Genomic DNA, 20,396 nt, shown 5'->3' with positions numbered 1-20,396 from the left:
CTACTTCCTGTGTCTGACATACTTAAGGTTGCCATGATGTCATTCATCATGTGGAACCTGATGAATTACAAACGATGTGGAGTTTTCATCATCGTCGGACGCCGTTTGTTAGCTTAACAGCTCCTCCCAGCTGCAGAGGTACAATAGATCTTAATATCTGTCATTGTATCTCCTAAATGAAATGAATCCTGTTTGTTTCAGCCAGCCTGGCTCATCACGTCTAATTTCAGCAGATGCACGTTGCATTTGCATAACCCTCGCTGAAGGTGATGAGTTGGCAGTCGGTCAGGAGAGAGACGCTCAAAGCATCTTGCACTGGAGATGGGAGAGCAAAGAGTTGGGCTCCGTGTTTAGGTTTTACAGCTGTCTTTCGGGAGGGGGTAGGGGAGTGGGAAACATATCGGATCCCGGCGTAAACAAGGGGGAACAGACTTCCGGATCTGGTCTGCAGCGTTCCAGCGGAATCTTCTTCGACGTTTTGCGGCAGGCGTCACTTATTTGGAGCGTTTTAATTATGAAAACAGCTTTTCATAAATCCACAAAGTCCCAACTGCCGTAAATCTACTCATTGTTGTTGTGCTCAGTCTTTGGCAGCGTTTTAAAACCCCACAGTATTTCACTTTAAGCGTGTTCTGGCGCAGGATCAGAATAATTCTGCTTAAGTACAGTGAACCCTGAAGGCTAATCTGTCACAATAACGCACCTCGACCGGCCGACAGCAGCTTATATCATATCTGCGGCAGTAGACCTGCTAAATGGAGCCTTCTCTCTTCAGAGGACCTCTATCAGAGTGGGAGGATTTCATGATAAGTGCCTCTAAATTGCAGATATGTGTTCAGGTCACATTACACCAATGCTCTGCCTCACATTTAACTCAATTAAAGCTGACATGGCTGATGGGACTCAGGGATGCCTCCGCTTCCATGGACCCATCTAATACCAGCAGGTCACCAATGTTTTTTAAACACTTTTCTTCCTGGAATGTAACATCCAGCTGATAAAAGCTAATTGTAGGGGCACAGACCTCGAAGGCAACCCAGAAAATAAGCAAAAGAAACTAACTTCAGTTTCTTCAAATCCTCTTTTCGAGCAGCTAAAGTTTCAGCTGTGTGAAAAAGTATTTGCCTCCTTTCAGAATTTGTTTATTCTTATTTTGTCATGCTTTCAGACCACCAACCGTATTTTAATATGAGATAATCTGGATAAATACAAAAAGCTGTTTGAAAATGTATTTATTTTATTTACTAGGGTTGGAAAAACTATTCAAACTAAACAATTTACGTGAAAAAGCAATTGTTCCACAACTGCCACCAAGCATTTGTGATAACTAGCAATAACTCTTTTCCATCAGAATCGTTTTAATTCAAACACGTTGAAGGGTTTTTGTGTTAAGTCAGAAAGTTTTGGAAACAACTATATCTACACATAATGCCAGGTTGATTTGGATGCCTTTTGGTATTAACGAAATCATAATTAGGAAGATATTTTTGTGTTACCTCTGGTTATGTTTGATATTAAAGTCAATTTGATGATTTGAAACATTTTAGCATGAACCCAAAAAAAAAGCAAAAAGCAGAATAAATTTCTTGAAATGGTTTTAATAATCAGTTCTGTAAAGTTTATTTCTAAAGGTTTGACAGTTTTTCCTCTTGATTTGAGTTCAAGTAAACAAACAAGCAAAGGCTCAGTTCTTGTCTTTGTCATTCTGGAAATATTTAAGCGTATCCCTGTGCTATTATTATCATTATTATTATTATTATTATTATTATTATTAGATGTTTCTGTGCTTTGGTTTTAATCCCATCAGGAACAGCAGAGCCACCAGCGGTGTGGATCCACTCATAAATGAAGTTAATATGTTATCCTGAGTTCAGAAGTCTGGTCGTGCCCAAAGCATCGCCTCTAATCACCCTGCGGCTCTACTTACAGTCGGCTCACCCCTGCAGCACACTTTGTCCCAGGCTGCACAGCCGTCCCACAGCCATTCATCTGCACTTCTTTCTGTACTATTTTCAACTCTTGTTTTGATCCTGTGATTTTTTTTTTCCCCCTCGTCCTTTTTAAATACTCTTTTTTTAATCCCACTCATCCTACTCACCTCTGATGTAATGCTAAGCCTCTTTATTTAGACTGCTTTTATGACATTTTACATATCATTCCGCCTTCTTACAAACTTCCTTCATTCTTCTTCTACACATCCGACTTATTACATCCCACTCATCCTATCCATTTCTCTTATAACAGTGGGGTTTTTTTTGCACTTATTCTGTTTTGCTTGATTCCATGTCATTTGCACTATTCTGACTTCCTTAGCACTTTTTAAAAAATAGTTCAATAGAGATGCAGTTTTTCATTCATTTGCTTAGTTGTACAGATGGACTCATGCGCAAATTTGGACTGATATCGATATCGATACTGCTGCTATGAATGATAACCGATATTTACCGATATTGTATGTGTGTAAAAGCGAAGGCACTGCCTACGTTGCTTCTCTGCTTCAGCTTCACATCCCATAATCAGGTGCTGCATCATTATCACCGTCACATGACTGAACAAATACTACATGGCTAACCCTCCGCGCCTCCCGAAACACAATGGCAACTAGATAGAAACGGACATCAGTCGTTAATGTTTGCCCAGTTTCACTTATCGAATAAAACAAATGACTAATGCTGATGCAGATATGTTGTGCATCTTTACTTACTTTGAGTCCAACCTGACATTCCTGTTTTCAGACTGTTGGAGGAAAATGAAAAAATTAAGAACCAACACATCCTCAGGGACAATAAGTGAACTTTGCAGACAGACCTCGGCTCTGATTAAAGCCCAGGAGGTTCAAGCCACGATCCAACAGCGGCGTCGGTTTCCCACCACAATGCAGCCTAGATCCAGTCGATTACTTAAAAATTCAGTCTCATCTCATTTTCAGTACTACTTGGTTACACTCGTTCGCCTTCATCTCTACTTTTTTTTTTTTTCCTCTCCCACGTGGGAGGTCTGAAGTTTTCCTCTTCGTTTGTCTACCGAGGCTGGACGCCCCGTCTCCTCCTTCCTGGTCTCTAATCATTAGACTCCTCAGATGAAACTCAACCTTTTGATCCATTTCTACCGACATCCTGCCTATCTTGACTTTGATCCAACTAAACCCAGATTCTGTGGTGTCGGTGCTTTAATATGTAACCGCGTGTGAATATATTATGACTCAAAAAACAAAAAAAAACAAAAAACGAACCTTGTCGCATCCCTACAAAATCGTGTGGAAATGAAGCAGGCAGAAATAATTGAGGGCAAAGGTTAAGAGACTTCTTTCAGACCCAAGCATTGTTTTTTAATTTTTTTTTACTTTCTCTGACAATAAATCTATAGTTATAATTTACATATGCAGTGTTTAAAAAAAAAAAAGAAGAAAAAAAAAAGGTTTTATATGAAAATGACCAAGAATAAAAGGAGGTGGGGTTTAATTTTTACACCACCGAGGTACTCACACCTCCAGACTTCATTACACTGATTTCAGACATTGTAATTCTTGTTTGGGGAGCAAAATATACAGTTCACTGAGTCTCTCCGGGAGAGGCTTAAGGAAATGTGTGCAATGTAAAGAACAACCTCTGTTCCTCCATGTAATATTAACCGAGAGGTCTGCTACATGTGTTTTAATTCTCAGCGGGTTTTGCTCGCCACTGATTTGCCACATGGGCAGCTTTCAGAGATAAATTACACCTCTTGTATTAGCAATGATTAAGCACCTAATAGGAATGGATTTTCCTGCATGAGGGCGATGAAAAGACCAAGGCCAGTAAGCATAATTGCATTGACTGCGTGCGCAGAAACGGTCCGTTTTTGTCGATTAACGGGGCCCGGAGTAATCAGACGAGTGATAAAAAAAAAAAAAACAAAGTGAAACAAAGCCGAGCTCGTCCTCCAAATTTCCTCTTCAATTCTTAAAGGTGAAGTCCCGCTGTGGCAACCTGCAGGATAACAAATGGCAATCTTAATTTTTCTTCAATACGTTTTGTGCTCTGAAGAGAAAAAAAGGTGGCGTCTTAATTTGAGTTAAATCAACACAGAGCCCAGTTTGATTCTGTCTCTCTTTTTTTTTTTTTAGAATAAGTAAGAGTGAAATTATGAAGAAGCAACAGTAGGAATTTCCCGTCTGCAGACTCCAACTGATTTCTTTCACTGTCCCTTGGACTCAAAGTAAAGCAGCGACACGACAAAAACATCCACAGCTTGTCTTTTACTAACTGAAACAAGCAGTCGGCCGATCATTTTTATCTATTTCTGTCTGATTTTAGCAGCTGTTATATATCATTCTGAAGACAGGAAGCGTTTTTGTCTTTCAGCCTTTGATTCTATTTGCTACTACTTTAATTTTTTTTTAGAAATAGATATAAAATGGTCAGACTTTCTACTAATTCATAAAATCTCATCTTGTTGTCTTGAGACGGCCACTGTTTGCTCTGTTTTACCTGTGTTAGTTGCCCTGCATCTGGTTTCTGAATTACAATAAGGCTTAAATTTGCTGATTGTGTTTTTTTTAGTGCATTTTTTTAATTTCCCATTTTAAACCTCAAACTTTTTAAATAAATAAAGGCTTGTGTTGTTATGTACGACTGCCAGTAGGTACTTTTTAACGCAATCTAAGAATATCGTCACTTTGTGTGAGTCTCAGCTGCCATAAAGCCACTCAGAGATGAATAGGTGCAGAGTTTATGGTGCCACATCTCAGAAGCTGCTAAATCTCAGAGTTAAACCTGCTGCTCTCCCCGGTTTTTGCAGCCAAGCTAGAGCTCCGGGACACAAAGCCAGGTACTGCTGGTTGATTACCTGCCAGAGTGAGGAGGAGGCTTGATAAACACAACAGCTCCAATGCATTGTGCTTTCGTAACAGTGGCAAATAAATTGCATTTGGCTGCCGGGCTAGTGCGAAGTTCCCACCTTGGACGTAATGCAGGAACGTTTGCGGAAAAGGTCAGACTCACAAATCACACGTCGGTGTTTGGCAACTTTAAAAGAATTCCCACATTTCTGCGGTCTTGATTAACTATTCGGCTCGTTCAGAAACAAATAATCTGACCTTAGAGATTGGAGCATTTGTGTGCGGTAAATGCCAAGCAATATTTCTGGACACCGTTTGCTGCTTGTTTATGCAAACCAATCATGTGTGCCGCTGAAGTAATTTTAAGGTTTTCAAAGAATTTAAAAAAAGGGAAGGGAGGTGGGGGGAGAAATCAATTTCTTTTAGGGCAGGGGTCACAAGCCCAAGTCCTTGAGGGTTAGGTTTCTGCAACTTCTAAATGCGTCACTTTTCCAACACTCCTGACTCAAAAGTTAGCTTATTAACGGAGCTCTGTAGAAATATGCTAGAGAGGCATAAGACATTGGAGGTTTTTTGTAAAGTTATTTTTAAACCATCTGAAATCCTTTGTGCTAAAGAGAAAAAAATAATTCAAAAGTGGAAGATCTTTAATACAGCTGCCAATCTTCCCAGGAGTGGACATCGCAGCAAACTTATCTCAGAGTTCAATTGGTCAGAGAAATTACAAAAGAGCTCCATCTCAAACTCAACACTGAAATGTGTTTTTTCTTTGAACCAACTTTTTATTTTTTAAAGACTCTAACTTGTTACAGCTAATTTTATCAGATTTGCTCAAGATATAGTTCTGATCAAATCAGAATCAGAATTACAGCTTGAGCAAAACTCATAAAATTAGCTGTAACAAATTAGAGTAATTTTTTTTTTCAGTGTAGTATCAGTGATGGCGTTTGGTGTTGATTTTGCAGTGGGCAGCTTGATGAGAAGCCAGAAGCGAGCAGAACTGGATGATTCAAAACGACGCTGGAGGTTGTTGTGGAGTCAGAAAATGTGTTTTGGCACGAGAACGCTGGCTTTGCCAACATGATGCCACTTAGCCGGTTAGTGATTAAAGCGGAGTGGTGTTTGAGTTATCACACTTAAGAGTAATGTGGTGCTTTTTACATCAGGCTCTGCTGCGACGAATCACAAGCCGTGGGTAATAAAATGGAACAGAATGACAACGTCTCAAAATGGAAACAGACATTTTTTTTCTGAGCTGGGAAACTGACTTAAACATAAAGGTAAAAAAAAAATAAAAAAACTCCATTCTTTAAAAATAAATCAAATATTATTTTATACATTCAACTTTTTAGTAGATAAAAAAGTCCTTATTTTGCACTTATTTCAGGACTTGTGCTCATGCATTTAGACTTATTACCACTAGAGGGCCACTTTATTATTTGCAACTTGAAATAAAAATCCACAAAACTTTATTCATGTATTTTATAGAATTTTTAATGCACTTTATAATTAATATATGTATTTTAGTTCAACCTAAGTCAAAGAAAAAAGAAATACCCCACTGCTGTATATTTTCTAGTTGGGCTTTAATAAATGTTTCATTTAGCTATACTACCTCAAAACAGACATGAGAAATAGACTCCGAGGAGCTTAACATTCATGGAGGTTGGATCTCGAGCTGCCAAAGGGCTGCAAGGGGGCCCCCAGTTTCCCTCCCGTTGCCCCCGAGCTGCACTCATTATTAATTAAACCTGTTGAAATTTAAGGCTCTCCCAGCTGCAGCCATGAGGAGAAATATAAACTTCACCTCGATTCCCACAGCATGTCTCTGACAGCTGGAACAAGATTCCTCACTAATTGAAGGCGCCTGAATGACTGCAATCTGTGATTGATCGATCAAGCCCGGAAGCTGGACGGCGTTCTCTTGCTGCACAGCCAGGAAGGCCCTAAAAAAATCCATTGCCAAGTTTTGATCTGCTGCGGAGATTAGTTTATTTGGAAACTCCGTGAGAGGAATGAGCAAACGCGGGCTGAAGGGAGTTCTTACACAGAGGCGGGAATTTCTTAACTGCGCTTGACAAATTTTCAAAACGTCTCACTCGAGCTTAGGAGTTTTTAAGTAAGCGTCTCATTTAAAAGTGACAGTGGGAAGGAACAGGAGATGGACGATCTGAACTGTTTCTGCTGTAATGACGTCTTTGCTCTTGTCTTTTTGGAGTGTAAGGAAGGAGCAATGCTGAAACGGGAGACGCTTAATTCAGGGGGTCGGACTTTTACAATCCAGTCCTCACCTGTGGACGGGTTAGCGTCATGATTAAATAAGAAGCTCCTTATTTAACGCGCTCATTTCAGCAACTGAAATGAGCGTGTTTTTGTCTGCGAGGCAGATACTCGATTAGGCACAAAATTTTCTCTGTAATACAGCGGCTACATTCTCCTAGTGATCTTCAGTAATGCATTCTCTGTAGTTATTGCTGACATTAACGTTATGCTCTCTCTCTGGAGGGGGCCATTGACTGAACTATTGCTGCCAATAACCTAATAGATAAAACACTTGACTTCTGTGTTTAACTTTGTGTCTATCCTAGGTAAAGCAACTGAAGGAGCCATTGTTGTTACCAACCACATTGTCCACTGTTCTGTTCTTCATTCCATAGATTGTGCAAGAGTCTCAGACTTGGTGTTCAGCTGTATTTCTGTCCTGGATGCAGCCTTTAAAGGGACAACTGAGGCTTTTTCCTTATTCTTTTTTTTTTTTTTTTTTTTTTTTTTTAATAGAAAGTGCTCCTGCAACCAGGGCTTCACGGTTTTTCTGTGAGGGTAATTGCTCTCTCTTTTCAATCGGCCAATCGGCTGCAGAAAACTTCCTTTAGCATGCAGAGCCATGCTAACGGGGAGTTTTCTTTTCTGCTGTCACTACATTCATGCTCAGCATAAGGGATTGTTGCAAAGTTTACAACTTAAAGCAGTTTGCTCAGTTTTGTTAGGTAGGAAACTTTTTTAATGAGTTATGAAAATTATAACTAGGAAGGAGTTAAGATGTGTCTGTATGATTGGATTGTACATGTTATTGCATGTGAAGTATAACCTGTTTGTCATGAAAAGAGGCTTGAGATGGCATTATGAATCAAGCGTTAAACGAACAAACTTAATTGAATTGATCATTTTCCAGAGGATCTCAAAACAGTGATAAAACCTCTTATAAAGAAAGTTAATGTGGATGCCAAAAAAAATCAACATCTCCCACAATATCTATACTAGTGGAATATAAGATAGATTTTATCTCTTTATTTACATTTCACTACTTGACCACAGTTCAGGAGAGTCATTGAGTCAGTGTGTCCCAAATATCCATGAGTGGAAAGGCCAAATTTTTATACAACTAAATATAGAAAAGACATAATTTTCTTTTCTAATATATGGTCACCTATAATTTACTCTTGGCCCCCCCAAATAAATGCCAGAGTTAGTTTATATATCATGTTTGTATTGCTCGACAAGATCTGAACAAAGTGAGACATTATTGTATGTTTCAGGATAAGGTAATAAAAAATCATTTTACCCATGTTGAAATAATATCCTATGTGTACATATTTTTATAAATGACTTTATGATCTTCCACTTCTTCCTTTATGACGGATAGCAACCAACTTCGTGGCGCATTAAGACCACAAATAATTATTTCATACATCAACTTCCTACCTATGTAAATATACAGAATAAGCTTTGGGTGGATTTGACCCACCCAATGACGTCCAACCACCTACGTGAAACGGAAACGGAACGTAGCAGCTGATTGGCTAAAATTCGGCAGGCGAATGGCGACGTAATGTCAGCGTCTCAGCTTAGAAACAATAGTTTAGGACTCAAAAATGGATAAACGGGAGGCGTCATCTCAGGTGTTTCCGGTTTATTAAGGTCAATCAAAGGTGTTGGCTGACGGTCACGGAACCGAACAGAACCAAAAGGTTTGTCTAAAAGAAGAAAGTGTTAAGTTCTCAAGTCTCTGTTTGCATAAACAGGTAAAACAGTTTAATTTAACGTCATGTAAAAGAAATCAGCCTTTCGACGCTGTTGCAGCACCTGTTGCTAATTGAGCACTGATTAACAGGAATGTTTACTGCAGTCACGCAGAACCAGCCATAGGCTGTAGCCTATGTAATGAGCAGATGTAATGAGCCTTTCAGAACATGAGCTGTACAAACAATTATATCATATTTTAATCTTCTGAAGACTATCATGCAAACATGTGTCGGAATTAAGGGTTCCTACACATGTTCTGCTACATTTATGTAACTGTGCTATTATTTATATCAGTTTTTAAGCCAAACTGTAACAAAAAAAAACTGGTTTTACACTCAATATTTTAATTGTAATAAATACATTTTAATGGTCATGTTTCCTTTAATTTCCCCCCCATTTACATATTGAATTACTTTCATAAAATCAGTGGTGGGAAGTAACGAAGTACAAGTACTTCGTTACAAGTTACTGTACTTAAGTACAATTTTCGTGTATCTGTACTTTACTTAAGTAGATTTAATAATGGATACTTTCTACTTTTACTCCACTACATTTTACAGTAAGTATCTGTACTTTATACTTCACTACATTTCTACAAAACTGTCGCGTTACTAGTGACATCCACGCCGCATTGAGCTTTTTTTCCGTTAAAATGTGAAGTTCAGGGTCTTAAGGTGGCGCCGTAAAATCCAAGCAATAACGTGACTTACGTGCCTGTTGTCACCCATCGCCTCCACCTTTACTCCCACGCGGAGCTCCAGGCATGCGCAGTGGTTTCCTCTGAGCGGGAGAAGATGTCTTTCTAATCGTCAGTAATATAATAGCGCTGCATAAATCATAAGATATGGCGACATGTAAAATCAGCAGCGCTTCGCTTTCACAGACGGTGGGGATTTAGTCCAACTTTTAGCGTCACTTGGAAGGAAAACTTAAAGAAAGGTAAGATCTGTGGACCTGATGCTAGCAAAGCTAGCTGTACTGCTGAAACACTTATGTTGCATCTGCGATGAAAAAAGTAGCCACTCATGACTGAGGTGACAACGCTGTGACCAAAGTCTGCCCCACTGCGTGCGTACACTGCAGTTATTTTACTTCATTTATATATATGTATAAAGGCCTGGAAAAAAAAAATATAAAAATTCCCCTCTCACCCTCCGCGGGTGGTCTTTTTCATCCTCTGAGCTCGGGTCCTCTACCAGAGGCCTGGGAGCTTGAGGGTTCTGCGCAGTATCTTGGCTGTGCCTAGAACTGCACATTTCTGGACTGAGATGTCTGATGTTGTTCCTAGGATCTGTTTGAGCCACTGCTCCAGTTTGGGGGTGACTGCCCCGAGGGCCCCGATGACCACAGGCACCACTGTGGTCTTCACCTTCCAGGCCTTTTCCAGCCTGTTTCCATGTAATGAGCATTTATTGGATATACTTTGTGTGTTTTTTTTTTGCATCATTCACAGGAGGATTGCTCATGTCCCTGTAGTCATATTTTTTAAAAGAATAAAAAGACTCTAGCCTTCGTATGATGTATTAATTTGGAATCAAAGTGTGACAGTCTGTGATTTATGATTATGTTTAGTTTTCCTTATTTGTGCTATATTGCAGGGTTCCTGCTTCACTCAGGAAAAAAACAAAGCAAAATGAAATCTCGATGTTTTTTTTTTTTTTTTCCTGACTCCTGAAGGATTATTTTTTTTCTTTACTCGTCCAGGTGCGATATTTGAGGAGAACGCAGTGCGGGACGATGAGGTGTTCCAGCTCGCCGTGTCCGACCTCAGTCTGAGCGATGACATCCTGCACAGCGAAAAGATTACGCATTCCATAAAGCTCATCGAGCCCAACAACCCTTTCCAGGCGGTGCAGGAAGGTAAGGACGCGGCGGCGACGTGTTGAAACATGGCGATTCTGGACGCTTTTGTTTTACGTGTGGTTTATTCTTGCGGTTTGGATGCATTTACCTCTGGTTTGGTCATCTGTTGATTTTATTTCCTGAAGCATTCTCATGATGAACGACCCTCATCTGAACCTCCTAAATGGCGTTTAAACTGGGTCAGCAGTCTGCTCTGAGAGTGTGCTCGTGGCTGTTTGTTTCTTCCGCACTTTCTCTTTCCGAACGCTCCCTCTTTTGAGCCGGACTCCAGTTCTAATCTGAGGCCCCGAGCCTCCACCCTCGCCACAGACACTTGTATGCCTTTCCACTTTAAATAGATTTATGATCACATCCCAGTAAGGCGAGAGATGTTGGTGATAAACAGATACTTGTGCTGCTCTGCATGCTGATGCTGTTGAATGTGCTGATTACAGTGTGAATGTTGAAGTGATTACAACTGTGGAAGAAAACTGAAGTATTTTCATGCGTGCTGAGAGGAAGGTGATGCTGTTATCACAGTTTAGCTGCACTAACTGCGTTTGCTGCTACTATTGTGTATTTTTAGAAATGTTTCTTTGAGATTAAAAAAAGCGCATTGTCGTCAAAACCTATGGCCTGTTGGGGAGGGTAGGGGGGGAAGAATGTTTTTAGAATAACTCGCACATAAACACGGATATATAAACCTAAGAATCCCCCCCTCCAGCTGAAAACCTAAGTGGCAAACATGAATGTTCCAGAAAGAAGGCTTGGAGTTGTTCATCTTAAGCATTACTGACTTGGCACACTACAGCGAAGTTCTCTAAAGGTTTACTTTAAAACATAGAGGTTGATGCCTCAGGCGCTGCCACAGTTTTACATCCTACCCTTCAAAAAAAATAAAACGGGAAACGTGTCTTTGTTCCCACATGTTTCACCTAAAGAAGCTGAAATCTTCAACTCAAAGACATGAAGGGATTAGTTACAAACTGTGGACAGGAGCTGAAACAGATATAATTGGTTTGTCTGGTGTTGTTTTGTAAAGATTAGGGTTTTCTTTAGTCAACATAATTCATTGATTTGATATTAATTTTTACTTGCCAATTTTTACATTTTTCCACATTTTACAATAAGGATAAGAGAAATACTTGGTAAGAATTGTTGTGAGGTGTTAGTCAAAATGTCTCATGGCGCATATCTTGGTTAGAAATGAATTTACCTCATAAAACCTGTCCACATTATTTACATTTACAAATTTTAAAATATGAACTTTTTGGATTTTGCTACAATCCAAACTAAGACCGTTAACATCTATATTTCACTATGATAGCTACTAAAAAAACTAATTACACAAAAAGATAGTCGATACAAACCAACCTATACATGTCTGTCAAAATAGTTTAATTTTTTTCAGGAGCAGAGCTCAAATAACAGAAACTTTAGACCCTCCTTGCAGCCACTTGTCTGACTAAAGTCGGGACTAGGCCTGTCACAATAACACATTTTGCTGGACGATAAATTGCTCCAGAAGTTATCGCGATAATCGATAATATTGTTATTTTGAGACCACTTTTAAGTAATATAACTGTAAAAAATGCAAGAACACATTATCAAAGATCAATAAACTTTAAATTGTAATGAACAACTAACATTGGACCTGGATGACATTTTAAATATCCAAAATAAAAAAAATCAAAGCAATAAATAAAATAAATTATCAAGTCTTTGTAACGCAAATTATAGCCCAAGCATCAAACTGGAGACTTTTCTCATTCAGTTTTTAAAGAGAGGAATAAATTATGCCAATGACAATTACTGAGTTTGTCATTTATCATGCGATGAATTGATTTCTTGATTATTGTGACAGGTGTAGTCAGGGCAGTTAATTTTGACTCTGTGGATTAAAAAAAATCCACAATGTATTTATGAGGAGGCAGTTCTTGTTTTTGTTTCGAGTCTTTAGGTTTTGGGTGCATTTTCCACCCTCCACGCTAACAGAGTGTTGTTCATACAACCTTAAAGGATGAAAATGAAAAAGGACGTAACTTTTCAGTTGCACTTTTCATACCTTTTGACATCTTTTGTAATTATAGTCAGCAGTTAACAATTACTGGAGATGAGATCACACTGAACTCTGAAACCTTAGCATGCTTGAGAAGTCTTTAAACGCCCTTTTTTAAAATCTCCCATGGAAACAGTGCACTTGCAACATGAATATTTCACTTGGGTTGATTTTTGATGTTTGGGAGAAAGTCTAAAGTATTTATAGCTGTAAACTGAAGTTTACTTGGGGTGGGTGCGGGAGGGGGGGAGTTAAATTGTTTCTGTGCTGAATACTCATCCTTTTTGGCTTATTTAAATTTTTCTGGTAATTGAAGGAGAAAATGCTGCTTTCATTCATATGAAAATTTGATTTGCGGGACATAAACAGAACTCCAACGTTTTTACCACTCATCGACATAATTGCAAACTTATTAACATGCACCGAATTAAAGTGCATAAACATTAATAGAGATGCTTTTCTTCCTCTGCATTGCGATAGCCGTGATGTGAATGGATGTGTGGATGTGACCTGCTTTTTAAAGGTCCGTAGGGCAAAATAATCACTTACCTGCTGTAGTCATCAGCCATTTAAATGCTGCTCTTTTAGATGCTTTGTTTAAGGACATTTGATTAGCATCAGCATGATGGGCTGTTAACACCAGGGGATATTTGTCAGAATTATGGCAAATCTTGGTGCTTTTCTATGTCAATCTGCACAGTTTATTAAAGGATTTATTTGGAAAAAAAAGTATTTTGCTATTAAAGAAGTCCAAACTGACTTAATCAGCTTTAAGCAGTTGCATATATTTATTTCCATTACAAGAAGATTTTATATCCTTAAGTGAAAATATGTTAACAAATGCTGCGGTTTCATTTTATTTTTTTGAAGCATTTATGCATTAAAATTATGTAACTCCTGGTGCACCGCCACCTAATCCACTTTCTCCCTGTTTAGCAGTTAAATTTGATGGCTAAACAGCCACCACCATTAAACAGAGTAATGAACTTGATGTGCTACTTCATGCAGGTTAAATACCTGAACAGAGGGAGCATGAAAGATGAAACGGAGGGCGGCAGGAGTTAGTCCAGCAGTAAATGTCAGAGGGATGGGAAGCAGATGAAGCGACTGAAGAAAAAACAGGAGGGAGGAATACATGAAGCGATGGAAAAAAAACAAAACAAAAAACAACAAAGACACAGACAAGGATGGAGGAAACGAACGGAAAATGAGACATCTCAGTGATTGTTTTATCAAATCATGGAGCTATGGGACGATGGGGAGATGGGTTTTTTTTCTGTGTGCTGATGATTATGACCCGGCTGCTTTCTTGGTTGGTTTGACCTTTCTCAAAGCTCCAGTGATCCGTGGCCCTGGGAGACTCCCACAGCCCGGGCTGTAGTGGATTATGGGTAATAAGAGAGGGATTCACATTCTGCTGTGTGTGTTTTGTGGGCTGTTTATGTGTTCATGTGTAGCTCGATGAACTTTGTTGGCTTTCTTGATGCTGCAACAGTTTGTGTTGTTTTCTGAATGTCTGTTTACTCTCATAAAACTTTGCTTGGTAATTTTCTCAAGTAGATTTTTAATGACAAGGTTATTTAAGATTCATACTGTTCTATATATATATATGTATATATATATATATATATATATATATATATATATATATATATATATATATATATATATATATATATATATATATATATATATATATAAGAGTAAGAGGAACATTTAGTTTTGATCTTTTGATTTAAGTCAAGGCAAGTTTATTCATGCGCATGATATTTCAAAGAAAACAAGGAAAATAATTCACATAGAAAACAAGAGAATCGTAAAAATTAAAGCATCTAAAAAGGTTAAAATGCTAATTAAAAATCCACAACATGATGGAAAAGAGAGTAATTTTTTACCAAAACATGCAGTAAACAGTTTAAAGTACCTAACAGCTAAACAGAGCTGAGGGTCCTTCAGGCCCTGATCATATTAAATGAACAGGTCTAAGAGTGCATTCACACCAGCCTTGTTTAGTCTGCTGTAATTAAACTCTAGTTAGTTTACCTGGAAGGTCTGGTATGTTTGGGGAGGTGTGAATGTGCAATTTAACTCTAATGCAGACCAAAAAGGTGAACCACTTAAAAACCTAGATCTCAGTTTAATTAAAGTGAACTCTGGCACGGGTTGAATGCATAAGCGGACCAGAGATGGCACCAAAAGCAGGAAGTGGACAATAGTGCCAGTCAATATGCATCAGTGCAACCAAAACAAATGTATGCGTCTAGAGCTAGCAGGAGAAATGACTCATAGTCTTTTGCCAGTGACTGAAGACAAATCCTCCAACTGCAAAAATCCTGTCTCTCCATTTTTGTTTACATTTTGTGAAGATGGAAGTTGTGCTTAGTGTTGTCTTCAGTGGTTCTTGTGTCATTTCCTTCTGTGGTTCTTGTTGCAGCGCCACCACAGGCGACGTGGGTAAGCGAGTTGCTCAAAGGTTTTGGTTTGTTTGACATGGTGAGGTGTGAAAGGGAACCGTGCCAGCTTTCCAAATGTTGCAATTTAGCTCCCCAATCAAGCAGTCTACCAGACTATCAGGACTGAAAACACCCTGAGACAACCAGAGAGGTTTACATAGTTCATACCTGACCACCAAATCTGGAATATCTTCATTCAATTTGCTGTACTTGCTGAAGAGGGACACGGCTTTAATTAACATTTTGAACAACAGAAATGGAAACGCACCCAACTATAGCAAAGGCTGATTTCCATTGTGTGTCCCCTTGCCAGATGGTACAGGCTTAATTACCTAAAATTAAGATTTTAGATTTTATTGTCTTAAACTAGGAGCTTTAGCAGCGATGCATATTCCTGGTGTCGGCTAAAACTCTGGCAGCAACACCTTGGATGAGCTGCAGCTGCCTGTACTTTCCTAGAATCATGTGTAGACACCATTACAACAATCCAACCTGAAACTAAAAACATAGATTAGTTTGAACAAGTTCTATTTTGATAGCAAACTACTCTGACGTTTCCAGAAGACAAATTTTGTTTTGCTTCTTCTGTAAGATGATTTATTTCTGTTTCAAAATAAGGAAATAATATTAAAGTTTTCTGTAACCAAATTGAACCTGAAAACTAAGAAACATGCCAAATCGGGACTTATTTGCCTTTAATTAGAGATGAAGTAATATGGGGAGAAAGGAAATGAAATTTTCGATTTTTAACTTTTTAATTTTTTTTCTTTTGTTTTGTTTTTTTGTTTTGTATTGCGTCTGAAATAGAACTTTAAATTCTCTCAAATTATTTCTACAATAATCTTGACTAATCTTTTGTTGTGAAAAAAGGCCCAGAACCAACTCAGGCACTATATCTTATTGTGGAAAAGTACTCAATTATTTGTATGGGAAATGTGCCAAATACTCTTGCATGGCGCTTCCAGGGCTGAACGAAACAACCCGAATCTGTGACGGCCTCTCAGAAAAGGGCCAAACCGTCCGTCTTCCATTACACAGTTTGTCACATCAGCTAAAACATTTTGCTTATGAGATCTGAGACACAACCATTCATTTCCCGCTTAAGCGGCTCATCTCATTAACACTGCCAGTATAACCGATGACTGCGCAGTGTTTCTCTGTCTTCCTTTCTCAGTCCTGATTCTTTGTCATAATAGTAGCTGTTTGTTTGGATAGGAATAGCTCTTCGTCCACACACTAACACATGGAACAGTTGAATGCAGTTAACAAACCTTCTGTTGAAAATCTCAGTGAAACCATCTGGCGGAGCAATCCGCCTGGATTATATGCCTGGAGTTCCCAACAAAGAGCCTGGGACTGCACATCTCTAATCCTTTTAACACGTATCAGCTGAATATTCAATAAAGATGCCCAGCTATACACTGTTTGTTGTTTATTTTTTTGTTTTTTTTTCCACAGATGGTTTAGTTTTTTTAGTCGAGCAGTCTTGGCTTCCTGACCTGCCGTTTTGTAATTCGGATATAATGTGATGAACTTTTTAACACTGCTCACTAATTCTTTAATTGGCTTTTCAATTCAAACAAATTAGCCTAATTGTCTCACTATGATCCTGTCCTGCTTAGCTCAATAACTGTATAATTAGAAGAGAAATTACTTGACCTGAGAAGTCTGAAAGGATTGTGTTGCTTAATTTTCCCCCCCCCATTTTTTAATTTCTTATTTCTGTTTGTGCTTTTGATTCTTATTATTCAGGTTTTTATGGTAATCCTAGATGCTTTATTTCTTATTTGTACTCAAAATGTATCTTATTTTAAAAGGATTTACAGCTATGTTCTCTGTTTGATATTTATTTTAAACTTCAGCAGTGTATGCTCCATACTTTTTGTGTGCTACAGCCTTTGCCTTTATTTTGAAATTCTAGATCCGATCTAAAGTCTGGAGTTACAAACCAGTTCCTTTCGCAGTTTTGATTGTGAAACAAAACCTAAAGTATTTCTGGAAATCTGCGATAGATTAAAATCTTTGGAGTATGGTTTCAAGTTTTGTAACGTTCTTCTAGTCAGGGTTAAACGCGCAGTGCAATCTAGTTTTGTTTTCAGAGGAAAAACAAAAATCATAATGGCGTAAAATGAAGAAGAAAACCTGAACTATCATGAGTGCTAAATGCTAAACAAGCTGTTTTTTTCAGTGTATGTGCATGTAGACCTGCATTCTGTGTTGGTTTGAGTGACAGCTCCTGCTGTTGGATCTTTGCAGACAAATTGGCCTCATCTGTCTCCCAGCAGCAGGTTTTCCCTCAGCCAGGACTGATCAGGATCAGATGTGAGCGGCAGGTGTGAGCCTGAATAAAATATTACCAAAGGTGGATTAAAAAAAAAAAATCACCATTGGTCTCGTTCTCAGGTTTGATGCTTGGACCAATTGGAAAGTTTTGATTCTTTTATTTGATGCCCATGTTTGTATCTTTCTCTATAGTCACCAATACTTTACTAATGAAAATATTTAATCATAATTACCGTACTGCTTTGAAACTATATACTTATTATAAAGTTGTTTTCCACATGCGGGCAGGGGAGGAATGAACCTTCAGGCTGAGAAATGTGACAACAGATCCATTTTATTTTTTTTGGTAAAGTTATTTAATGAGCAGCTCAGGGGTTTTTCTTTTGTTTTTTTAAAAACGTAAAACCTTTGAAGGATGCCAATTATGTGGCACTTGTTTTTATGACAAACCTCAAAATAATAGGAACAAACGTAGCTTCCCAATAATCAATAATAAATGCAGGGCTAAAAACATCAATAACATTGATGCGACTCTTTCCCAATCTGTATTTACTTTTTATTTTGACCATAGTCTTCGTTGCTAGTTTACAGATCAGATGTGACTTAAATTGGGAAAGAATGTGTTGAAATAATTGATTTTATTAGATTTTTGAGCCGAGTGATCCTTGAGGTAGTCTCTGCTTTATTGTTGTCTGGTTGGCTAATTTTAGACATTCATATTACCTCCGGTTAAAAGAAAAATGATGGTTAAAATTAAGATTACCCTAACCCAAATATGGTTATTTTGGGCTTAAATGGAAGGTTTCTGCAGCTGCAAAACATCCTTCTTTTTAAATTAATTGGTATATATAAAAACATGGCATAAGTAGAAAAGAAAAGATGTGGGATGACAAAAGTTTAGGATGCGATGAAAGAAAAGGGAAGCAAACAGAATCTACTGGAAACTAGTCAATGGATACATCTTTCATTTCAGGGAAGGCTTTCCCGGCTTCAGCAAGTCTCATGAATCTCAGTAAAAACTGAAATTCAGACCTGGGCTGGAAAAATGTCAAATGTGGATTTATCCACCTCAGATTCCTCACAGATTTTAAACAACTGACGAGAGGAAATGGTGTGCAGTTTTAACAATGCAGATACAAACTTATACATTTACACTTTAGAATATCTTCAGATTGATTTCATGAAGAAAGTGGAAAAGGGATTTTGATTATAAGGCGGGCGTGCTGTTGCAGGAAGGATAAACACAGCTGCACAAGGATATTCAACACCAAGGTGGTTAGATATGTCCTCCATGTAAAAGTTCATAATTGTTGTAGATTTTGGGGGGGGGGGAGGGAAAGAAAAAATATTATGTTTTCCTGTAGCACATGAACTGGATCAAAACTGAATCACTGTCAGAACCGGTCTGTGTTTATGTTGGACCCTCTGAGCTGCCGTAGTGTTCTGTTGCTTGCATCTTGTTCCTGATGAATCTGCAGCCACAGAGGAGAAGAGCGTCCAAACGTTGTTCTCGCTGTGACGCTGCTTATCTGAGCTGTCAGTTCTCTCTGTGGTCTTTGTTAATCTGCACTAACAGCTCTGATGCTGCCTGGTTTCACTGCTGAGAAGGAGCTTTTACACGTGCGTTTTTAATATAATTTCAACTGTATTAGTCATTTGTCTTACTGCATTATGTTGTAAAATGTCAGTCATTCCTTATTTATCTACGAATGTAAATAACAGAATTGAGAATGGGAATAATGCATATATATTTTTTAGATTTTTTAAACTAATGGCTTTGGCTGCTGCTGCTGAATGTCAGTGACTCAACTTTCTGAGAAACTATGTTCCTGCTTTCAGTTTCAGATTAAAATCTTTCTCTAATTTGAAGCAAACATTGTACTAATGCTATTTAATTAAACATATTCATGCAGTCAAAATTGGCACAATTAGCACTTTCAGCTCTAGAGCTCGTTGATTAAATCTCATTTGTCATGTTCCACGAAAAAGTGCAGTTGGAGGTTAATCTGCCATCTTTTGACGTCTGTGGCCTGCTGTGTATAAAATCATGGGTAGTCTATAATTAGTGCTCTGTAACAGCCTTATGCAAGAAAAACTGAGATCACATGATCAGATCCAACGATTTATATTTTTAGAAAAATTCTTCCTGGTTATAAATGTGTCTCAAAATGGTCATCAATTCAAACCCGTAGATCACGGTCACCTTTATGTAACTCCAGATAATAAAAACAAATCCACTGGTCTTGTTCATGCTCACCTAGACATTGTTTCTATGAAGTTGGAGAGTTAATTTACCTTTGCCCTCTGGCACATTTTACAAGAAACTTTTAAAACTGCGTTGTTGCAGTTCAAGTTGCTGCTCTGGTCCTCGTGGTGGGATTTGAGCGACGAATCTGGTCGTCTCATGTCACATTAAATGATATGAAAATATATTTCTCTTCATTGTGAGCAAATTAAGAAACAAATGTGTGTTGTGATGTCTGGATGTCAAACATATAGACATTTTAATCCCATTTATACTGATGATTTCATGGACAGTATGGGACATTGCTACCCTGTTAAACATTTTTGCCAACATCAAGACTTTTATGGATAAAACCTCTACATGTTCCAAATCGGTTTCTAGTGTTTTGTCTAGCCAAAGATTTGCTCTTGCTTTTATGTCCTAAACTCTGTGTTTTGACTGCTGTGTTACGTTTGGATAAGAAATGAAATGAAGAGGTGAGATGAATAAATATAGAAGACCGTGAAGACGAAGCCTCTGGCTGAGATGCAGCAGCTGTTTCATTACTTCCCAAGCCTAAAACAAACACTTCTGTTTTGTGTTTCAGTCCAGCCATTTTCATGCTGCTTCTTTTATTATTTTTATTTTAGACTTTAACCTGCAAAGCTTTTGAAACTGCCACTGCATTGGTTT

At 38.3% G+C, this 20,396-nt stretch overlaps 1 protein-coding gene across 3 annotated transcripts in view; it reads left to right on the top strand.

The window, feature by feature from the left end:
- The window catches only part of grid1b (glutamate receptor, ionotropic, delta 1b), a 439,103-nt gene that overhangs the window by 12,800 nt on the left and 405,907 nt on the right, over nt 1-20,396 (top strand). For 2 of the 3 annotated variants that reach the window (XM_088016453.1, XM_088016451.1), the window contains exon 2: nt 10,547-10,702. In XM_088016453.1, coding sequence (XP_087872579.1) covers nt 10,547-10,702 — 156 coding nt within the window. Of the gene's footprint in view, nt 1-10,495; nt 10,703-20,396 lie in introns of those variants that run through there. The other variant, XM_088016450.1, reaches the window with a different exon arrangement.

Source organism: Poecilia mexicana, unplaced genomic scaffold (genome assembly GCF_051168715.1).
Source record: "Poecilia mexicana isolate PSO_F unplaced genomic scaffold, ASM5116871v1 scaffold_19, whole genome shotgun sequence".
Classification (NCBI taxonomy): Eukaryota; Metazoa; Chordata; class Actinopteri; order Cyprinodontiformes; family Poeciliidae; genus Poecilia; species Poecilia mexicana.
The sequence above is the reverse complement of the archived record's forward strand: the minus strand, read 5'-3'. Positions and strand labels throughout refer to the sequence as shown.